Source organism: Danio rerio, chromosome 6 (assembly GCF_052040795.2).
Source record: "Danio rerio strain M-AB ecotype USA chromosome 6, GRCz13ab, whole genome shotgun sequence".
In the NCBI taxonomy this organism is placed as follows: domain Eukaryota; kingdom Metazoa; phylum Chordata; class Actinopteri; order Cypriniformes; family Danionidae; genus Danio; species Danio rerio.
Window position 1 is genome coordinate 51,857,501 of NC_141026.1, and position 20,718 is coordinate 51,878,218.

At 37.1% G+C, this 20,718-nt stretch overlaps 1 protein-coding gene and 1 long non-coding RNA gene across 23 annotated transcripts in view; both read left to right on the forward strand.

Moving 5' to 3' along the window:
- LOC147843665 (uncharacterized) overlaps nt 1–20,718 on the forward strand; it is a 628,067-nt gene that overhangs the window by 316,091 nt on the left and 291,258 nt on the right. The window lies entirely within an intron of this gene.
- Nucleotides 1,347–19,334, forward strand: stx16 (syntaxin 16). 22 transcript variants are annotated; one of them, XR_015494184.1, is made up of 10 exons: nt 1,347–1,810; nt 5,026–5,168; nt 8,190–8,297; nt 8,814–8,954; nt 10,419–10,581; nt 10,733–10,821; nt 13,026–13,169; nt 15,445–15,525; nt 15,698–16,742; nt 17,250–19,334. XR_015494184.1 is itself a non-coding variant. In XM_087258085.1 (9 exons), exons 3-9 carry the CDS (start codon nt 8,205–8,207, stop codon nt 15,800–15,802), a joined length of 816 nt encoding a protein of 271 aa, XP_087114211.1. In that variant the 5' UTR covers nt 1,347–1,810; nt 5,026–5,168; nt 8,190–8,204; the 3' UTR covers nt 15,803–19,334. The 22 variants fall into 22 exon arrangements, 6 of the variants coding, with proteins under 6 accessions (XP_087114211.1, XP_087114209.1, XP_087114207.1 ...); XR_015494179.1 differs by lacking the exon at nt 5,026–5,168 and having other exon boundaries at nt 1,347–1,814; nt 15,698–16,842; nt 17,070–19,334; XR_015494182.1 differs by lacking the exon at nt 5,026–5,168 and having other exon boundaries at nt 1,347–1,814; nt 15,698–16,748.

A 20,718-nucleotide genomic window follows, 5' to 3' on the forward strand; every position in this document is an offset into this window, starting at 1 on the left:
TTTGTTCTATGCAGTGCTGTCTTTTCCTTTCTGTATCACAATGACATGATCTGACAACAAATCACAGTACAAATCGCAATAAAATTAACTAAATTAGCCATATCAGAACATCCCTACAGAGTACAGTTATATTGACAACACGAGTAAGTCATTTGTCTTATCTGTACACAAGGACTTGTCATTCTGTCGGCACTGACATATTAAGAGATGAACTAAAGATTTTAAGCAAGAGACTGGCTTTTGCGGGTAATCCATGCTGTTTTGCCATTTGTATGTGCTGTTTTGAGAAATGCACTTACTGTTTTGTAAATTTCAAATCTGAGAAATGTACCAAAAGCGACTGAGAAAAGCTGGAATACAACACAAGTTCATGCAAAGACGAAAAGTCTGCGAAGACATAAATGTGTATTTTTATTTGCACATGTTCTTTTATAAAAAAATAGTGTATACATAATTGGGTTTTACATTTTTTGGCTTAATAATTATTACTTTTTAGTCTACTAATTTTGATGTAACCATAATAGTACAAAAAAGAAGAGAGTCATGTATTTTAAAACATATATTTATAAAAATCCAGTGGAATGGAACATCACAACCATGGTTTCTGCAGGTGTCAGTCACTATGTCAAATGTATGACTTTTTAAGTCTTTTTTTTAAAAACACTTGTGATTTAAATTTCTACTACATGCTAAGGATGTTTTAATTGGTGTTCCCAAACTTTTCAGCCCCCGAGCCCCAAAAAAACAATGCCTGTGACTCGCGACCCCAATATTTCTCAGAGGTGGTTATAAATATACAAATGTTGCACACACAACAACAGGCCTATAGTAACATGAGCATATTGCCAACATAAAAAGTGCAACAGTCTTAACAATCATAGGCTATAATTTAATAATCATTGATTCATTTGTTTAATTTAACATTAATCTCACCTCAATGAGCCTGGTGGACACCAGCACAAGTCTATTGGTTTAATGTTGAAGATCATCCTCAATGTTCAGTTGTGGCCTGTATTTATTTTTAATGTATTTGATTACCATAAAGGAGTCAGAAAGTTTAACCTGGTGCTATAAAATCAGTCTGTGTTGTTAATCTAACATACTATCTAATCTAATACATGATCCTATGACAAAATTAAAGGCTGATGGCTTTTTTTTTTTTTTGCATGTTGTTGCTTTTTTAAATAATAAAATAAAATTCGAATGTAATTAATTCTTAAATATTACAAAACTGCTGTCGTCTAATAAAACTAAAAGGTTCATTAAGCTGCAAATATGAAAAGGTTAAGTATTTTAATACTGAATTCGATTTTTGCATATTCATTGTCCAAAGCGGAAGTTTCGGCGTGAGGTCACGTTACGTATTCCACGTCACGGAAGTCACAGACATGATCCATTTGCTCCCCAAACCGAGCGGAAAACTCGGGGTTTCGGCCTTGTAATGTTTTGGTACTTCACGGGATACAGACTCGGGACTGCGTTGGTCTAAAAAAGAGCCGAACTCTCTCGAGCTCGGAGGCGCTGGGTCAGTGGGCGAGCCTGCTGCTCGGTTTGCAGGCTAGCCCGCTAGTTCAGTAGCCGCAGCTGCCTTGGCGACGAGCTGAGTAACTAATCTAGAGACAGCCATCGAGGCAGCCCGCAGTTATTTCACTTTTCGCTCCCCTTTTATTGCATAGCCATGGCAACTCGGCGACTGACCGATGCCTTCTTATTAATGCGGAACAATGCAATCCAAAACCGGCAGATTTTGGCTGAGCAAGTGAGTACATACGACCCCCGTCGTACTCTGAATACACGTAGCAATGCTGCGGTGAGTCTAACGTTCATTGTCTGAATTGATTGTTTTGGCGTGTGTGTGTACGTGTGATTCAGAGAAAACAACTCTAGCTAGTTGTTCTTAGAAAACAACCCTAGCTAGTGATGTTTGTTGATGTCAACCGGCGCTGTCAGTTGTCCAACAAACCTCAACTTGTTTTGTTTGCTGTGAGAGGAGCTGGAAGGTGTGTGTGAACCTGCTAGCTGACCGTCAAACCAACGCATTTTGATTTACCTCAGCACACGAGAATGCCTTTGACATGACTAAAAGGTGATGGTCGTGCTAGTTTAGATCATTGGTTCGTCTTTTCATATATGACGCCCACTCCTTAAGTATACAGCTTATATGTTCGTGTATGAAGGCGCATTTATGTTTGTCTGAAGCTAAATAAGAATGTGGAGACGCTCTTTAACTGATATATCTAGTACATATTATTGTATGATGATGTATGTTTACTTTTTAAAATAGAATTAAAATATTAATCATTAATGACCATTGTTAGAAAATACAGAACTGAATGGTGTACTCAAATTCAGTTTAAGCTACTGTTTAATGTTGATAGCATTTTGAAATATTGATTTATTCCATGGTTAGAATTGCTTTAGTTTAATTCATCCTTGCTCAACGCAAGAATAAATACATTTTCATAAGTTCCTTAACTTTTCAACAGCAGTGAGTCATCGTGAGTTAAAATAGTTTTTCTTTGTGATCTAAAGCATACACATGAACTTTTCACATGCTTTCAATCACAGTAGCACGATATTGGGAAAATCTAACATTGCGATATTTTGTATTTTGTTACGTGAATACAGTTTTATTTGGAAAGAATTCCTCATTTTAGTTTAATTGGGGTGATTGGATCTCGAATAATGTGTAACAAATAACTTACAAGCTTAGGTAATCAAAATACAGCAAATATATAAGTGAATTCTAGTTTTCTGGAGAGTCTTAACAGTATTCAGGTACAGATAATTGAACAGTCAACATTGCATAGTCTTTATTCCATATAATGTAATCGTTAATAAATTTACAAACACTAACTTTTCTTGTGGCTGGATGTTTTAAACTCTGAAATGTTAAAAAGTTTACACAGTCAGAGGCCTTAAAGGGATAGTTCACCCAAAAATGAAAAAGTACTCATTACTTACTCACCCTTTACTTGTTTCAAACGTGTAAGAGTTATTTATTGGGTTGCACGGTTTGGTATTATCGCTATACTATGTATTCAAAATACTGTCTGTGCCACTGTAGTTTGTAAACGGTAGTATCGTCATTTATGGTTTATCTACAATAGACAACGTTGCATGTGGAAAAGTCAATAAAACGCTCGCACGTTTGTGCAACAATAAACCGTTTATTTTAATAGTCTGTAGAGCCCTTTAAGATTGCCAAACTGTGTCAAAAATGCGCCTTTTATGGTAGCCTGTTGCACGTTTCCTAACGCTTCAGTTTGAATAAACATTTAAATCAGTTCATTTCTGTTCCTGTTAATATGATTAGCTACCACGACAATCTCTTTAAAAGAACGACTCACAAAATGAAATTTTGAAATACTTTGAATTGTTTCCTGAGAGGACTAAAAAACAAAGATGAAAAACCCAAAATAGCAACAGGAAACATTGAAACTATTTTTGACCACGTCATATAGCCTAATTTTGTTGGAAAAGTGCTCTTTTGTAACAGATTTAATTTGGTATAATTTGTATCTTTATTTTAATGTGTTTTTGTTGGCCAGTTATCTACAAAATACACAAAAAAAATGAACAAACTTGAGGTGCAAATAATACTTTTTGGCTTTAAGGAAATTATGAATTACATTCAAGTAGGCCTATTATAACATAATATATAGTATTTCTGACAATTTCTCTTTATTTTGAGTTATTAATTACTGTATCGCAATGCTACTTGGTATCGTGACACTTCAGCTGGTATAGTATCGTAAGATTAATTAATAATATCACCTAATAATAACCCTAGTTATTAAAATATTTTCTTTTCGTGTTCAACATAAAAAAGAAACACAGAAACTTTTGAAAATAGTGATTAAAGGTACATTTTTGGGTGAACTATCTCTTTAAAGAGTCCATTATAATTCAACACTGCATTAATTATAATCAACTATTATTTCAACTCAACATTGAAGATCCTGAGATGTGACTATTGCGGATGCACACATTGCGACATCGATGCTGAAGCGATATATTGTGCAGCCCTACTTTCATGGAATATACAGTCACTGTAAAATTTAGATTTGTTTACGTTTGTTATACATAACAAATGTTGCCGAATGTCATAGAAAGTAAAATGTATTCATTTTATTCCTACATTTTTACTTGACTTAAGTGTTTTTTAGTACAATAATTCCCTTTTTTTTTTTAAAACACTATAGTAGCGGTGCATTTCTTATTGCTAAATTTAATGCCAGAAGTTGACATGGAAAGAAGCGATGATGGCTTTGATGCGCTATATACTAGAGTCTACTTCTTAAAAAGAGACTCCAGAAGAAAGCAGTGTTTTGTCTCCCTATCCTTTACAGATCTTTCCTACAGATAAGCTATGCATCACATTTTTCTTTCTCTCTGATGCTGGTGGGCGGTCTGCTATCTGGATATTTTATTTTTATTTTTAAATATCTCTTTACTGTAGTAATTGGGTCCTGACAGACAGATTTTGTACTTCTTTCAACGCAATCTTGAAGAGTGATAAAGTTACTAGCACGGACGTCACTGCAATCATACATCATGCCTGCTTGTGTTTTGTCTGGTGCAGTGGCTTCATTCCTCACCATCTGCTTGCATGTTGATTCTTATGTGTTTGCTCTTCTCATGGTCTCTGTCTAAGCACTTCTTGCACTCCTTTGCAAAATCCTGACTGAATTTTCTGCTGTACATTTCACAAGTCGTTGATGTTGAAAATATGATTATGATTATCTTTCAGCTTGATCTTGCTTTGAATTTGATGAATTCATTAATATCAGAAACTGCCTTGTTTTTCAGTAGTTCAAATATCTTAATAGGGAATTGATGAATCAGTAGCACAGTTGAGATGTTCTAGGAATTATTGAGCTGGAGTGGACAAATCACGAAAAATACTGTATTTTAATGCATATGCATCTTTGCATTTTTATTATTTGTATTAAATATAAATGAAGTAATCTGTAATTAAGTAACAATTAGCAATTTACTGGTTTCTGTTTCTGGTTTGTCCAGTTCTGTCTTTTTGATGCTGATCACTGCTTTTTGTCTTGGGCTCAACTCTTCTCTCACTCCTCATGTCCCTCTCCTCCTCTGTTTCTCCTCTGGTTGGATGGGATTTCACTTGGCTCTTCCAATCACATTAGGAGTTTGATGAGGTAACCTTGCATTTAACATTGAGACACATCTTTTCTAAGCCCCGCCCCATTAGAAATAATTAGATTTTTTTTTTTAGAAAACTCTTTTGGCCTATTTTTACTGAGAGTACGGTTCGGTATGCTTTTATTACAGTCACTAATACTGAATAAACAGTATACAGGTGTTAGCATTTGGTCATATTTTTCGTACAATTTTTTTTTTGTTTAATGTGCCATCATTAGAATAAAAAAATATATATAATTGGTTTGCTGACAACTGTTGTTAGGTGGGATTGGTCAATAAGTACTCTAAGTAATTTAAGGCGGGGCTCAGAAAGGGATCCGTTTAGATTTTTATTATTTCTTTCACTTTTTGTCCTTATTGTGTTTTTTTAACGATTTGATTGTAGTTATTATTTTAATGTATTTATTTATTTATTAATTTATTTAACCAGGAATGTCCTATTGAGATACAGTATCTTTTCTGTCAGGGAGTCCTGGTCAAGACAGCCAGCATAGGACAAAAAATACATAGACACACACAAAAATAATATAAACCATAATCAATTGTTAAAACCTGTGCACTGTTCTAGATGGACAGTCTTTAAAATATTTTTAATATAGCGTTAGGTGGTATGGATTTCAAATGTAGTATATCTTGGATCTCATCCCATACATATTGAGCATACTTATGCCGAGTTCAGACTGCATGATTTTAAGAGCCGTCGTGTCGCTGATGTTTTCACACTGCATGACTATGAGGCAGCTTTCCGTAGGTGCTTTGTTTACACTGTAGGATGGATCGGTTTACACTGCATGATTTGAAAATAGGAAGAATCGCCGACAACGTCGTCCAAACTACCTCTCACAACCAAACACATGCGAGAAGTGACATGGAAACAATGCAAAGTCATGTAATATAGCTTTCATTATTAACTACATAATGGAAAAAGAAGGCTTTAGTGCGGTGGGAAATAGTGCTTATTTTGCTCACCTGGCTTTAAAGGGAATTAGCAATTTCTCCTCAACGTTTTTACTTTTCGACACGGTTGTGATATTGCTCAGATGACACATCAAACAGATGCTTCTGCCAAATTTCCACTAGTTTTTCCTCCATTTCTTGGGTCCAAATAAACTGAAAATGAGTTTTTTTTTAATGTTTTTAACTAATACCAGTGATTGCTGCTCTCATTGGCTATAGGTGATCGCCAATGTTATTTTCAGTCAAAACACATTTCTCACGGCATGATTTAAGTCACCGACAGCTCCAGGTACTGAGCATGCCAAATATCTCACAGGTATCGGGGACTCATCTGCGATTCTCTCAGGTCGCGTCTTTGATAGATCACACTGAGTGATTATCACTCACATGAATGAACACCGATTTGCCTGTGATTCCATTCTGCGACTTCTCAAAACTTGTTGGCGAGTCAAAATCAGGGCTAAAATCATGCAATCTAAACTTGGCATTAGAGAATGCTGATCGACCCAACTCTGAAAAAATGGCATCCTGAGTATATCTGCCGATCTGGTATTCTAAGTATTTGAGTGCTATATATATATATATATATATATACATATACATGCATACATACTGTGGTACTTTACCAACTAAAGCTTTAAAAATAAAAACTAAGATATGTTGTTTTCTCCTTGACTGTAATGAGGTCCATTATTTAATTTTATATAAATTACAATGACGTGTGTGCGCACTTAAACCTGTGACAAATCGTAAGGCACTATGATAAACAAAATCCAATTTTTTTTAACCTTTAAAAAAATGCATTTCACAGATGTCCTCTCTCTCAGCCATTTATCTGGGTACAATATTATTATTTGGTATAAAATATTTAATATAGTATTTAATAATGTTTATATTATCAGTCTTGCAATCCAAGTTTGTCAAATTATTTGATTATTCTTTTTTACTTTTCCTGAAATTTGTTGACTTGCTTTTTAGTACTTTTAATTAATTTATTATAAAACTTATACTATAAAGTTAATAACTTAATATTTGCTAGTTAATATTAAAACTACCTCTAATATTAGTAAAAACTGATTTACAGGCCCGTAGCCAGTCTATTGAAAATGGGAGTTCTTGTTATCTCAAATAGTGGAGCTTTTTGCAGTTAATTGCCTCATTTGCTTTTAAATTTTGAGGTTTAAATGCTGCATTTTAGTGACATTTTAAACACATTTTTGCTGGATCAGCTTGTCGGATGGTGATTATAATAATCACACTTTTTGATGCAACAAAAGTGTTCCCTACATCACAGGTGTCAAATCCAGTTCATGGAGGGCTGCAGCTCTGCACAGTTTAGTTCCAACCCTGCTTCAATATACTTATCTGTAGGTTGGTTCAATCAGGTTTAATCAGGTAAGTTAAATACGGTTGAAGCTAAACTGTGCAGAGCTGCAGCCCTCCAGGAACTGGATTTTACACCTGTAATCTACATTTTTGTCAAAGTGCTTGCTAACCATATTAATTTACCACAAAGTATTTATTTACAAATGTGCATTTAAATTGTAGATCATTATAATTTACAAATAATGTGATGAGCTTAGAATTTTTAATTAAAAAAATGTTGAACAAAGAAATATGAAAATATGCTTGTTTTTAAAATACAAATTTATCATCATCATCCATCATAAAAAAACTAATTGGGAATCTGTTAACTTATTTTAAATTAAAAACTGTAGCCTTTATGCGAAAAACAATCTGGCCAGCTCATTTCCTCAGTCAGAATTTGTTCATTTAAATAATTTAAAATTACATTTGTCATAAAGCCTTCTTCTATTGGTTATTTTCACAATTTATGAAGGCATACTGTCAAAATGGGACAAATGAGCTTGTATAGCAGCCAAATTCTAAACTTTGTCAGTAGGGGGGTGGGTCTTTCGAATCACCCGAACCCCTCCTGGCTACAGGCCTGTTTAATATTGACTTTTTCATGAGAATATTTACATATTATTAGCATAATCTGCAAGTTTCAGTACCCATTGCATAATCTGCTGTTGCTTGTCCCTCTATCTGTCTTTTAGTTGGCAGATGACCGTATGGCCCTGGTGTCGGGTATTAGTTTGGATCCAGAGGCTGCTATCGGTGTCACAAAGAGACTCCCGCCTAAATGGGTGGAGGGAGTGGATGAGGTAAATTAATAAAGGTTTTAAGAACTCTGTAAACCCTGTCAATCCATGTTTGCATTCTGTAAACCCTTTACTTGTTTCAAACCTTTATAAGTTTCTTTCTTCTATTGAACCGAGGGAGATGTTTTGAAGAATGTTTTAAACCTGTATTCACTGACTTCCATAATATTTGTTTTTCCTACTATGGAAGTCAATGGTTACAGGTTTTCAGCTTTCTTTAAAATATCTTCTTTTGTGTTTAACAAGAAAGAAAGGTTTGAAACCACTTGAGGGAGAGTAAATAATGAGTACATTTTCCTTTTTGGGTGAACTCTCTTTAAGCTCTGCCTCAGTTAATGCATCTGAAATGACCACTTGTGATGTGATTAATGAAAAATGCATTTTGAAACCAGATGCAAACCTCCACATTCTATCACTAATATTCATATCCATTAACATTCATGTATTAGTTCAACTGGAGTGTTCCTGTTACCTTAGTTTTTCTGTAGAGAGTGAACAGTGAATTCCTTGTTCCCTCAGATTCAGTATGAAATCACACGTATTCGTCAAAAGATGAAGGAGCTGGCCAGTCTGCACGATAAACACATGAACCGGCCCACGCTGGATGACAGCAGTGAAGAGGAGCATGCCATCGAGATCACTACACAGGAAATCACACAGGTATTGTAGACCATTTCGATCTGGTCATGTCATTGGCTCATGAATATTTCCTGCTTGTTATCAGACTATATCATAACTGTAACAAGAAGCAATTCAATCATAACTTAATGAACTCAAAACAGCCATTATAACATTATTTATTATTATTTATTTATCAATTTTTGGATTCTCTAAAGCTATAGGAATTAAAAATGTAAAACAGGTAATACGTAGGGACCATTGTTTTTGTTTACATCCCTCATAATAGTATGTCACATAAATACACACAGGTTTGTATTTGTCAATTGTGGGAACATTTCATAGGTTTCCATTGTTTTTATGTGCAAACTGTGTTTTCTATTGCTCTAACCCCACCATACCTCTAAACCCAACTCTTATGCTGCGTTCACACCAGACGCGGCACGCGCGTCAAGCGTGGGTGATTTACATGTTAATTTAATGCAAACGCGCGAATAGACATCCTGCGGTGCGATACGCGCGAATGACGCAAATTGCGCGAATGACGCAGGGCGAATTGAGCATTTTGCGCGTTTGATGCGCTTAACGAGCGTTTCGCGCGAATCTCTCGATTTCGAAAATCTTAACTTCAGCGTACATTCGCGCTGCGTTAACCAATCAGAAGCTTGCTCTTGTGGGGGCGTGATTGTGACGTAGAACCTGTTGTCGGTGTTCCTTGGGAAATCTATCAGCCTTTACTGACAACAGTTCATCAAACTCGGCTTGGCTCAGTCAGAAGCACCGCTGAAAGCCTCTGTCATCCAGATTAAGTTTCTGGAGGAGTTTATGAGCTCACAGAGCTGGATGCACCTCTGAAAGAATGTAGTGGACTCAGACACAACCCTAAACGTATCGACGCTGTTTTTCAGTCTTCATAAAGCACATAAACACTGTTATTTTCTTCATAAAATCTATGTTAGCCATTTAGCTATGAAGCTAGAGTCTTCGGGCAGACAGAAGCCCTGCCCATCACGCGAATCCGCGTCTGTTCTGATGTGAATTTGACACGCGAATGAATCGTGGTTTGACGCGCGTATGAAGCGAGTAAACTCAAATGATCATGCGGCTATTTATGTGCGAATAGCGCGATTTATCCGCGCGTTCTGCGTCTGGTGTGAACACAGCATCACAGGAAAATTGTGTACACTTTTACTTTCTAAAAAAACTCATTCTATGTGATTTATAAGCTTTTTGAGAAATGAGGACATTAGCAAAGTCCTCATAATGCACCACCTTCTTGTAATACCTGTCATTATACAGATTTGTTTCCTGATATGTCATAAACATGTACATACAGACACGCACACACATTAATAATAGTACAGTGGCATCTGTTATAACCAAAGAGGTTAAAGGGGACATGAAGAAAAACTGCTGCAGTTAATTATTGCACACATCATTAAACTAAAGCATTTTCAGCATTTGTAGATTGTGTGTGTGTGTGTGTGTGTGTGTGTGTGTGTATAGATGTTTCACAGGTGCCAGCGGGCCGTGACGGGACTGCAGACTCAGAGTTATCACTGTACAGAGCAAGAGAACAGGCTGTTGACTAATGTGGTCTCCTCATTGGCTCAGAGCCTTCAAGAGCTGTCGCTCAACTTCAGACACACCCAGTCCGGATACCTGAAGCGTAGGTCTAATGCACACAAACACAACATAATTCGATATCTAAATAAATACACAGCATTATTTATGCGGTTTTGGTTTTATTTAGACTTTAGTTTGGCATAATACTATTAATTCATGACAAATCATTGACATGTGTTTGCCTCCGTTTACAGGTATGAAGAACCGTGAAGAAAGATCCAAGCACTTTTTTGACTCCGGTCCACTTGTGGAGGAGGATGAAGATATCGCACTATATGACAGAGTAAGATTGATTTACACAATTCATTTGCATTTTAATCCAGAAGTGTGTTTTCGCTTCCTCCTCAAAGGATATTTGAGGTATTTCATATGGACGCAATGTTTATAATAATTATTTATTATTTTATTAAATAATATGAAGTAATTTTGCAAGACTCTTTAAATTTAACTCATATTTATACAGATTAAAAGAGAAAGAGACAATAAACAACCACATTTTATTGACTGTAAAAGTAAATGAGTCCAGAGGCGTCAGTTTACCAGTGTTGCAGCACAGTATAAATAAGTATACTACATAGAAATGTCCTGAAAATGCCTTTCAGCCGATAATTTTGCCGGGTAAGGGGGAATAAAGACCTTAATTACATTTTAATACTCCGGTTTCCCCCCAGCCCAAATACATACGCTGTATTTGAATTGGGTAAGCTAAATTGTCCATAGTGAATAAGAATGAATGGGTGTTTCCCAGTGATTGGTTGCAGCTGGAAGGGCATCAGCTGTGTAAAACATATGCTGGATAAAGTTGCCGTCACACCAGAGTTTGAGCAATTCTGTTGTACAGCGCTGCGAAAAGGGGCGGGATTAAACAAGATGATTAGACTTTTAAAAAGCAAGCGATTTCGCAGGTCAGAGTTCACCAAGCTTGAACTCTGCATCGCAGCAACCTGCAAAACTTGACGCATGACCCCGTGTTTCCGGTCTGACGCATTCGCTTGCTTTGAATGGAAGTCTATGGGAGGAAAAGCCCAGTGTGACCACAACTTTTGTTGGTGGGTTATTCCACTGTGGCAACCTTTGATTAATAAAGGAGCTAAACCAAAAAGAAAATTTGTGAATAAATGGATAATTTTGCTGTTTAAACTTTTTTTTTTTTTCTCGCTGTGACGTGGCATATATTATAAATGCATAGAAGTAACTTTTACTTATTGGTGGACATAAAGGCTGGTTTATACTTCAGTGTGACCTAGAGCAAATGCCTTGCATGTAGTCGTGCATTTATACTTCTGTGTGCTGTTTGTGTTGCTCTGCAATAACACGTAAGAAACTCTAGCTGGCAGTAGGTTTTTATGTTCATATGTGTCGAGTTTCTTCTTGGATGATGATATTTTAATGTACAAGTAGCTAAAACTCACTCATTCAGAGGCGGGAATCGGAGGATGTGCAGCAACTTTAATCATAAGGTAAACACAAAACAACAGTTCCCGTCTGAGGTTCCTTCACAGGATTTGAAACTTGTAAACACTCGCTTTATCGAGCTTGTGGCTCTCAACAACTCCCACACTCATCACTGCAACCAATCACAAAGCTTTCTCTACGGCTGTTGCGACTCAGAGGTGCGCCTTAGCCACGGTGACTGCTATGTGACTGCATTAAGGCTGCGCTGAACCATACACATGCGCTTGATGCATAAGTATATATCAGCCTTAGGTATCAGTCTATCAAACTACTGATGACTGTAATTGGCATTATTATTGGAAGTAGATATCATCTAGTTTAAACATGTTCGATACCACAAATTAATAAGAGTTATAATTACACGGTTTTGTTTCTAAATGTCTCTTAATACATCCAATCCATCTAAAAACACTTTTCACTTTTACTATGAGGTGTGTCATTCATGTCTTTTCGAGTGCACTCAGAAGACAGTTGCCTGTTATATCATGGGGTTTTATTTATTTATTATCATGGCATATTTATTTAAGATTGTCAGCAGGCTGTATAGATGTTATAATATTTATACATAATCAAACTAGTGTGCAACTTAAGCAAAACTGGTACTATAATTTATTTTAAACTTGATTTTGTAGTTCGGGCCAAAACAAGTAGTTCATTTGTTTTATTTTTATAAGTTCATTTGATTGACTGTATAAAAATCAGTATATATGAACGATGCATTTATTGGGAAAAATGCTAATTTTACTGTCGTTCAATGTGTTTTGGTCTATCAATGCATTGTCACTTTAATTGAGCGTGTTGCATGAAAGCTCCTATCTGTTAACATGGACACTGAAAAAAATCACATGCTGCTTACTCTCTTCTTGCACGTGCTGTGTGAAAGAGGCTATAGAGTGAACAGTCTATAGAAGTGTAATGGATATCGCCTGTTGCATAAGAATAATAATAAACTATCTTGAACATTTCTATTTAGGTGTACTTGAGTGCACTGTTGACATCTGACTGCAGAAATGTCTTTTTCTTCTTTTGTAGGGATTTACAGATGACCAACTCGTGCTGGTTCAACAGAACACGGTGATGGTGGAGGAGCGGGAGAGAGAAATTCGACAAATTGTTCAATCCATTTCTGACCTTAACGAGATCTTCAGAGATCTTGCCGGAATGGTTGTTGAACAGGTCAGTGTGCTTCTTGATAAACCATTTTATATTTTATACAAACATAATTTATTTGGATGATTTTATTATTATATTATTTGTTCATTTTTTTATGTTGTACATTTAATATCATCCTGTAGTAATTAATAGATAAACATTATTAAATGAGGTTTAAATGAGACAGTTCCATATACACTCACTGGCCACTTTATTAGGTACACCTGTCCAACTGATAGTTAATGTAAATTTCTAATCAGTCAATCACATGGCAACACCTCAATGGATTTAGGCATGTAGACATGGTCAAGACGATCTGCTGCAGTTCAAACCAAGCATCAGAATGGGGAAGAAAAGTGATTTAAGTGACTTTGAACGTGGGATGGTTGTTGGTGCCTGATGGGTTGGTCTGAGTATTTCAGAAACTGCTGATCTACGGGATTTTCATGCACAACCATCTCTAGGGTTTACAGGGAATGGTCCAAAAAAGACAAAATATCCAGTGAGCGTCAGTTCTGTGGGCCTTGTTGATGCCAGTGGTCAGAGGAGACTGGCCAGACTGGTTCCAGCTGATAGAATGGCAACAGTAACTCAGATAACCACTTGTTATTACTGAGGTCTGCAGAAGAGCATCTCTGAACACACAACACGTCCAACCTTAAGGCAGATGGGCTGCAGCAGCAAAAGACCACACCGGGTGCCACACCTGTCAGCTAAGAACAGGTAACTGAGGCTACAATCTGCACAGGCTCACCAAAATTGGACAATACAAGATTGGAAAAATGTTGTCTGGTCTGAGTCTCGATTTCTGCTGCAACATTGAGATGGTAGGGTCAGAATTTGGCATCAACAACATAAAAGCATGAATCTATCCTGTCTTGTATCAACGGTTCAGGGTGGTGGAGGTGGTGTGATGGTGTGGGGGATATTTTCTTGACACACTTTGGGCACATTAGTACCGATTGAGCATTGTGTCAACACCATAGCCTACCTGAGTATTGTTGCTGACCATGTCCATACCTTTATGACAGCAGTGCACTCATCTTCTGATGGCTACTTCCAGCAAGATAACGCACCATGTCATAAAGCGTGAATCATCTCAGACTGGTTTCTTGAACATGACAATGAGTTCACTGTACTTAAATGGCCCCTACAGTCACCAGTTCTCAATCCAATAAAGCACCTTAGGGATGTGGTGGAACGGGAGATTCACATCATGGTTTTGCAGCCGGCAGATCTGCAGCAACTGCGTGATGCTATTGTAGGGAGTAAAAGTTAATATGAAGCTAATGTTCTGTACCTTTAAATAAGATCGGAAATAGTATCAGTCACGCGCATGCGCGCAGAGAGACAGAGGGAGAGAGAAATTGCACAAGGTAATCTGTTGTGGCCGATTTATGATGTTCACCCTGTATGTTTGATAAATCACGGGTAAATACCTGCCGATAGAGCTTCGTATGTCCTCTTTGCAACTAAGCCAAAGAACCCACGAGACTGCACTTCTTGAGAACTGGAAAGTTTACATCTAAAGACCAACACAAGTTACACTATCATGTCAATATGGACCAAAATCTCTGAGGAATATTTCCTATTATCATCATCCTTAGCGCGACATCCCATTACTGGATCCTGGCTGCCTCAAGTAATTTCCGCCAATGTTCTCTGTCCCGGTCAACTTCCCACCAATTCCTTATTCCTAAAACATTGGCGTCACTGCTAATGCAGTCTCGCCATCTTGGTATGGGCCTTCCTTTTCTTTTGCCTACCGGGTCAGTGCTGAAGATTTTTTTGGAAGGGAATTTTCGTCCATACATATGACGTGTCCTTCCCACCCTAGCCTCGCAAGTCTGATATATTTAACTATATCAATTTCCTTATACAAGGCTGCAAGCTCATTGTTGTGACGTATCCTTCACTGATTATTGTCTTTAATTGGGCCATATATTCTCCTCAGAATTTTTCTTTCAAAAACGAAGAGCTTTTGTTCCATGGCTTTTGTGATTGTCCACGTTTCTGAACCAAAGGCCAGGAATGAGCGAATCATGACTTTATAGAGGGTTATCTTTGTCTGTCTAGGCAGTGAACGGTTCTTCATGTACTCCATGAGTCCGTAGTAGCTTAGAATAGAATATTTCCTGTACCTTGTTAAATCTATGCCTCGAAGGATTGAGAAAGTCCTGAAGGTAAAAGGGGGTCCAATCTGCTTCTAGTAAGGTGTACCTGATAAAGTGGCCGGTGAGTGTATATACTTAATACGTTTTTTAAAATGTGCATTAACATCATGGCAAATTAAATCCAGGGTACAGTCCTTGACAGAATCGACTTCAATGTGGAACAGTCTTGTGTGAAAACAGAGGAGGGACTCCAGCAGTTACAAAAGGTGAGGCTCTTATCAGCCCTGACAACGTGTTAAACAATAAATCAAGGGTTAAATGCTTACATTTACTTTGCTTGCAATATTAAATCACTCTGCAATATCCGTGTGTCATTTAAAAGTAATAATATGTAACAAAGAGCAAAAGCACACTCATCTTTTCTCCTTTCTTTGTCAGGCTGAACAGTATCAGAAGAAGAACCGCAAGATGTTGGTCATTTTAATTCTCTTCGTCATAGTTGTCGTTCTAATACTTATTCTGTTCGGGACCAAGTTTAGTTGAATCATTCCATGGCCTCTAGGAGGGATTTACCAGTATGGATGAGAAAACGGATGTATTTGTGTGCGCGAGTGTGTATGTTAGACCATTATTTAAGTGTGGACTATTCATCAAACAGAAGGTGCTTCTATTTGAAACGCTACACCACAAGATGAAGCCTGTAAGGACTCCCCCTGCTGGCCCCCTGAGTGGAGCGTCTTTAATCGATGATCATGTGTTTAATTCTACAGCGAGAGGCAGTGTTAGCCCACAGGATCCTTTCAGAGGACCTTTTTTTTCCTCCAAACACAAGCACAGCATTTCAGAGAGGGGTTGCGAAACGGCAGCATGTTTATCTCAGCCACTTATGTCATCTCGTTTGAGGAGTAAACAGGAAGCTGATGAGGGAAGATAAGAAGATCTCTCCTGCAAGATCATCATATTGGCTTGGGTAAATCTCTTCAAAAGAATATCCAGGTCATGTTTCATATGAAATGTTGTTTCAAATTCAAACATGCATATAATCAGATTAACATGTATAGACGTATTTATTTTAACTGGAAAAAAGACCAATTGAAAATTGTTGGATTGTATGGGTTTGCTAGGTATGTGTTTGAGTAAAAAATTAATATTTACTGTATTCTAGACGTTTTATATTGATGTATTGTCATTTAGAGGAAATTTAAAGTTCATTTTCAGGAAATTGGCTAAAATGACAGATGTTTTCATTTGTTGTTGTAAACAAATGGAAACATCTGCCATCGTTTAGCTAGTTTGTGGTCGTTTTTCCTTATGAACCCTGGTACGTTTGCATCTAGCAAAGCGCCAAATGGGGATGTTTGCATATCACGGTCGTTTTGCTTTTACTTAATCATTTGGTTTTGTTATCAAATCCAAAATACAGCAACTTGCATCTATCTGCCGCAAAAAGTATTAAAAACATTGAGAACATCACGCAATTTCTGCAGAAGTGGAGACAAAGACATTATCACTGTTTGCACTGGGTCACTCTCGCTTGTCACCAAGGTAGGTGATACACAGATAAACACACAAGAATGAACATTGTGAAAACTAGGGTTTGTTGTTCCGTTATTTGATCAGAAGTGAATCATACCAGAGTTCGCACAAACCGTTTCCCAGACCACCTCTTTCAGGGTGCTTCCACAATAGCGCTTTTGGTTCGCATCCAGGTTCCTTTGACGTCAGAGTATGGTACATTTAGCTATTGTGAACGCTTTCTTCTGAACTCAGATGCTCACCCGTGAACCGTACCTGAGTCCTCCTGAAAGAGGTGGTCTGGGGTACGGTTTGTGCGAACTCTGGTACAGTTCACTTCTGATGTGAATGCAAATGTACCAAATAACGAAAGTGAACCGCCAACTGTACTACAAACTTTAGTTTTTATAATGTTCATTCTTGTGTGTTTTTGTTTGTGTATCACCTAACTTGGCGACCAGCAGGACTGACCCAGTGCAAACAGTGATAATGTCTGCTTGTCTCCACCAAAAACGACTTCTGCAGACATCACGTCATGTTCTGAATGTTTTTTACAGCAGCTGCAGATAGATGCAAGTCGCTCTCTTTATATTTTGGTTTTGGTAAAAACAAAACAACAGTGATATGCGGACGCCTCCATTTTTGGTGCTTTGCTTTCATGGCCATCACTTAGCTGTATATAGTCACAACTCCAGCTTGATGGCACAAGCATACCAGAGTTCAGAAGGAAAAAAGACTGTGAATGTAAACCAGCCCAGGGGGGACTATCGAACTTTGGTTCGGACCAGGCATTCAGATCAAGTGTGAAAGCACCATCAGGCGGACTCAGGTACAGTTCACGGGTGCACACCCAAGATTAGAAGACAACGTTCACACTAGCTAAACGTACCATACTCTCACGACAAACAACCCCAGGTGTGGACCAAAATTGCTAGTGTGAAAACACCCTAAATTAACAAAAAGCAAGGAATATCATCTGTACTCTAAATAAAAAATGCAGGGTTCCACAGTTCCTTCATGTTGTCCCAACACAAATCAATTAGCTTATTTGTTTCTACAAATTTAAATGGATTGAAAAAAAAACTATAAGCATATTCGAAAAAAACTCGAATTGTTGATTCAGCTGATTTTAAATATATTTAAACAAGCAGCAGAAATAATCTGAGTGTAGTTTACAGAATAAAAGAAAGCTGATGTTTTACTCAAGCACATAACTATACATTTTCATATTTCCTATATACAATTTAAATGATGTTTAATCATTTCCCATCTCGATTGGCATTATAAAATTTAGCAATAATAAAAAGGTTGCAGTTTTACAGTATTTTGTACTGTATAACCATGATACAAATTTGATTGGACTCATATTAGGACAAGTTAACGAGACATTAGTAGGCATTAAGTTCAATTGGCATTTAAATAAATGCACAATGGAGACTCTAGTATAAATGTGTCTTTGAAGGTTGTTCAATTAACATGTTTTCAACAGATTCTCCAACATACTTGGCTTCAGTTAGTGTCATTTTTGCATTTTTCTATTGCATTTTGCATTGGAAAGCTGTCTTTCAATCAGACTGTGGTTATTTATAAGGATGTGTGTGTGATTTGAGCCCAAGACGATGTCACAGAATGATTTTCCACAAATGTGTGCATGTCTGTGTGTGCATGAAAGAGAGTGAAGCACTGACACTCCAAAAAGCCATTGAGGAAGTTAAAGACTGAGGATCACCTATTCAAACCATAGTCTTTTTCCTAACAGTTGTTTTCTATGTGGTGAAATGTATAGCGTTGGGATTCTGACAGCAGGTATTGAATGAACTGAATGTTACAGTGTGTCTGCATTTAATGGCAGTGTTGTCATGATATCAGTATCATTTCAGTCAGGAGTTTTGCTTTATTCCTTGCCTTAAAGAGTGGACATCTGTGCGCTAATCCTGGATGTTGTTGTTTTGTTTTTTTTTTAAAGCTTTGCTCGTCCATGTTTCATTGATTATTGTTGTCACTACCGTATCAGTCTGAGCTTTAAACTGAACTTTGATCGTCGTTCTCGGACTGAAGCTCAGTCACCTCTCTGCTGACTGACTGTACGACTACTGTTCCCTGTACAAGATGAAATTATTTATTTTAGTTGCACATATGTGTACAGTTTATGGAGTTCTGTTGTCGTCTGTTAGTAGCCGTGTCTAAAGCCTATAGGTTGTCTTTTCTGTTTTTTGTGTATTGCATTTTTTCAGTCCTCTCAAAAATCAATTCTTGTTGGTTTTTGTGAAGGGTGTTTGCACCACTACTGTATGACGGGGGTAAAATGATGCAGACGTTGACCATGTTATTTTATAAATCCAGAGAGAGTTTATTCTTGTGTTATTTTAGAAGATGGTGTAACTGCACATTCAAGGCTTAAACCCATTTCATGTGGTTTTCTTCATGGTTTTGGCGTGAAATCCAGTGTGAAATTTCTAATATTTTTCTGCCATTACGGTACTACTGTATGCTATTTGACCCTTCTGTTAAAGCTGACCAGGTTTTTAATGAAATTAAAACAAATATATATATATATAAAGGGAGGATTTGGTGTTTTGTCTTTCTGCACTAGCGAAAGGTGATGTTTTTCTTTTACCAATATTTTATGCTTGGGTTTTCCTTTTCTGCAGTTCTTCAGTTTAATAATACATTAAATAAATTTTAACAAGAAAGTTTAATATAGTTACCAAATAACTAAATAAAAATGTTGCATGAAAAATGTTATGCTTCCAGTACGAGCACAGTCAAAACGTATACAACAAAACTACACTCACTTTATTAGGTACACCTTACTAGTACTGGGTTGGACCTTCTTTTTCCTTAAAAAAAAAAAATAAAAATCCTTCATGCCAGAGATTCAACAAGATACTGGAAATATTCCTCAGAGACAATGACGTTATGTCATCATGTAGTTGCTGCAGATTTCTCAGCTGCACATCCATGATGTGAATCTACTGTTCCACCACATCCCAAAGGTGCTCTATTGGATGGAGGTCTGGTGTCTGTGGAGGCCATTTGAGTAGAGTGAACTTATTTTTTGCATTCAAGAAACCAGTCTGAGATGTTTTGCGCTTTATGACATGGCGCGTTATCCTGCTGGAAGTAGCCATCAGAAGATAGGGACACTGTGGTCATAAAGGGATGGACATGGTCAGCAACAATACTCAGGTAGGCTGTGGCGTTGACACAATGGTCAGTTGGTACAAATGGGCCCAAAGTGTGCCAAGAAAATATCCCCCACATCATTACACCACCAGCAGCCTGAACCGTTGATACAAGGCTGGATGCATCCATGTTTTTTATGTTGCTGATGGCAAATTCTGACCCTACCATCCAAATGTTGCAGCAGAAATCGAGACTCATCAGACCAGAAAACGTTTTTCCAATCTTCCATTGTCCAATTTTGGTGAGACTGTGTGAACTGTAGCCTCAGTTATACTCGGTTGTAACGAGTGGTTATTTGAGTAACTGTTGCCTTTCTATCAGCTGGAACCAGTCTGGCCATTCTCCTACACAGAATTGCCGCTCACTGGATATGTTCTTGTTTTCGAACCATTCTCTGTAAACTCTAGAGATGGTTGTTCAAGAAAATCCTAGTAGATCAGCAGTTTCTTCTTATATACTCACGTCAACATAATGTAATTTTGTGACGTTGTTACAACAATAATTCAGATTTTACATTACTGTTGGAGTTTGGGGTAGGAGTAGACGTTAATGAAATACAATTTAAAGGGTAATTTAATACATAATACGAGTAATTTTCTGTGTAATTACTGTTTTTACATTATTTTGATGGTTAGATATAGGGTTGGGGTGATGTAGAGGTGGACGTTCCTAAAATACAGCTAATGGCTAATTTAATAAATTATATAAACAATAATCGTTAACTTCCGGTCGCAGCTTGTTTGGTTTTTCACTCTGCC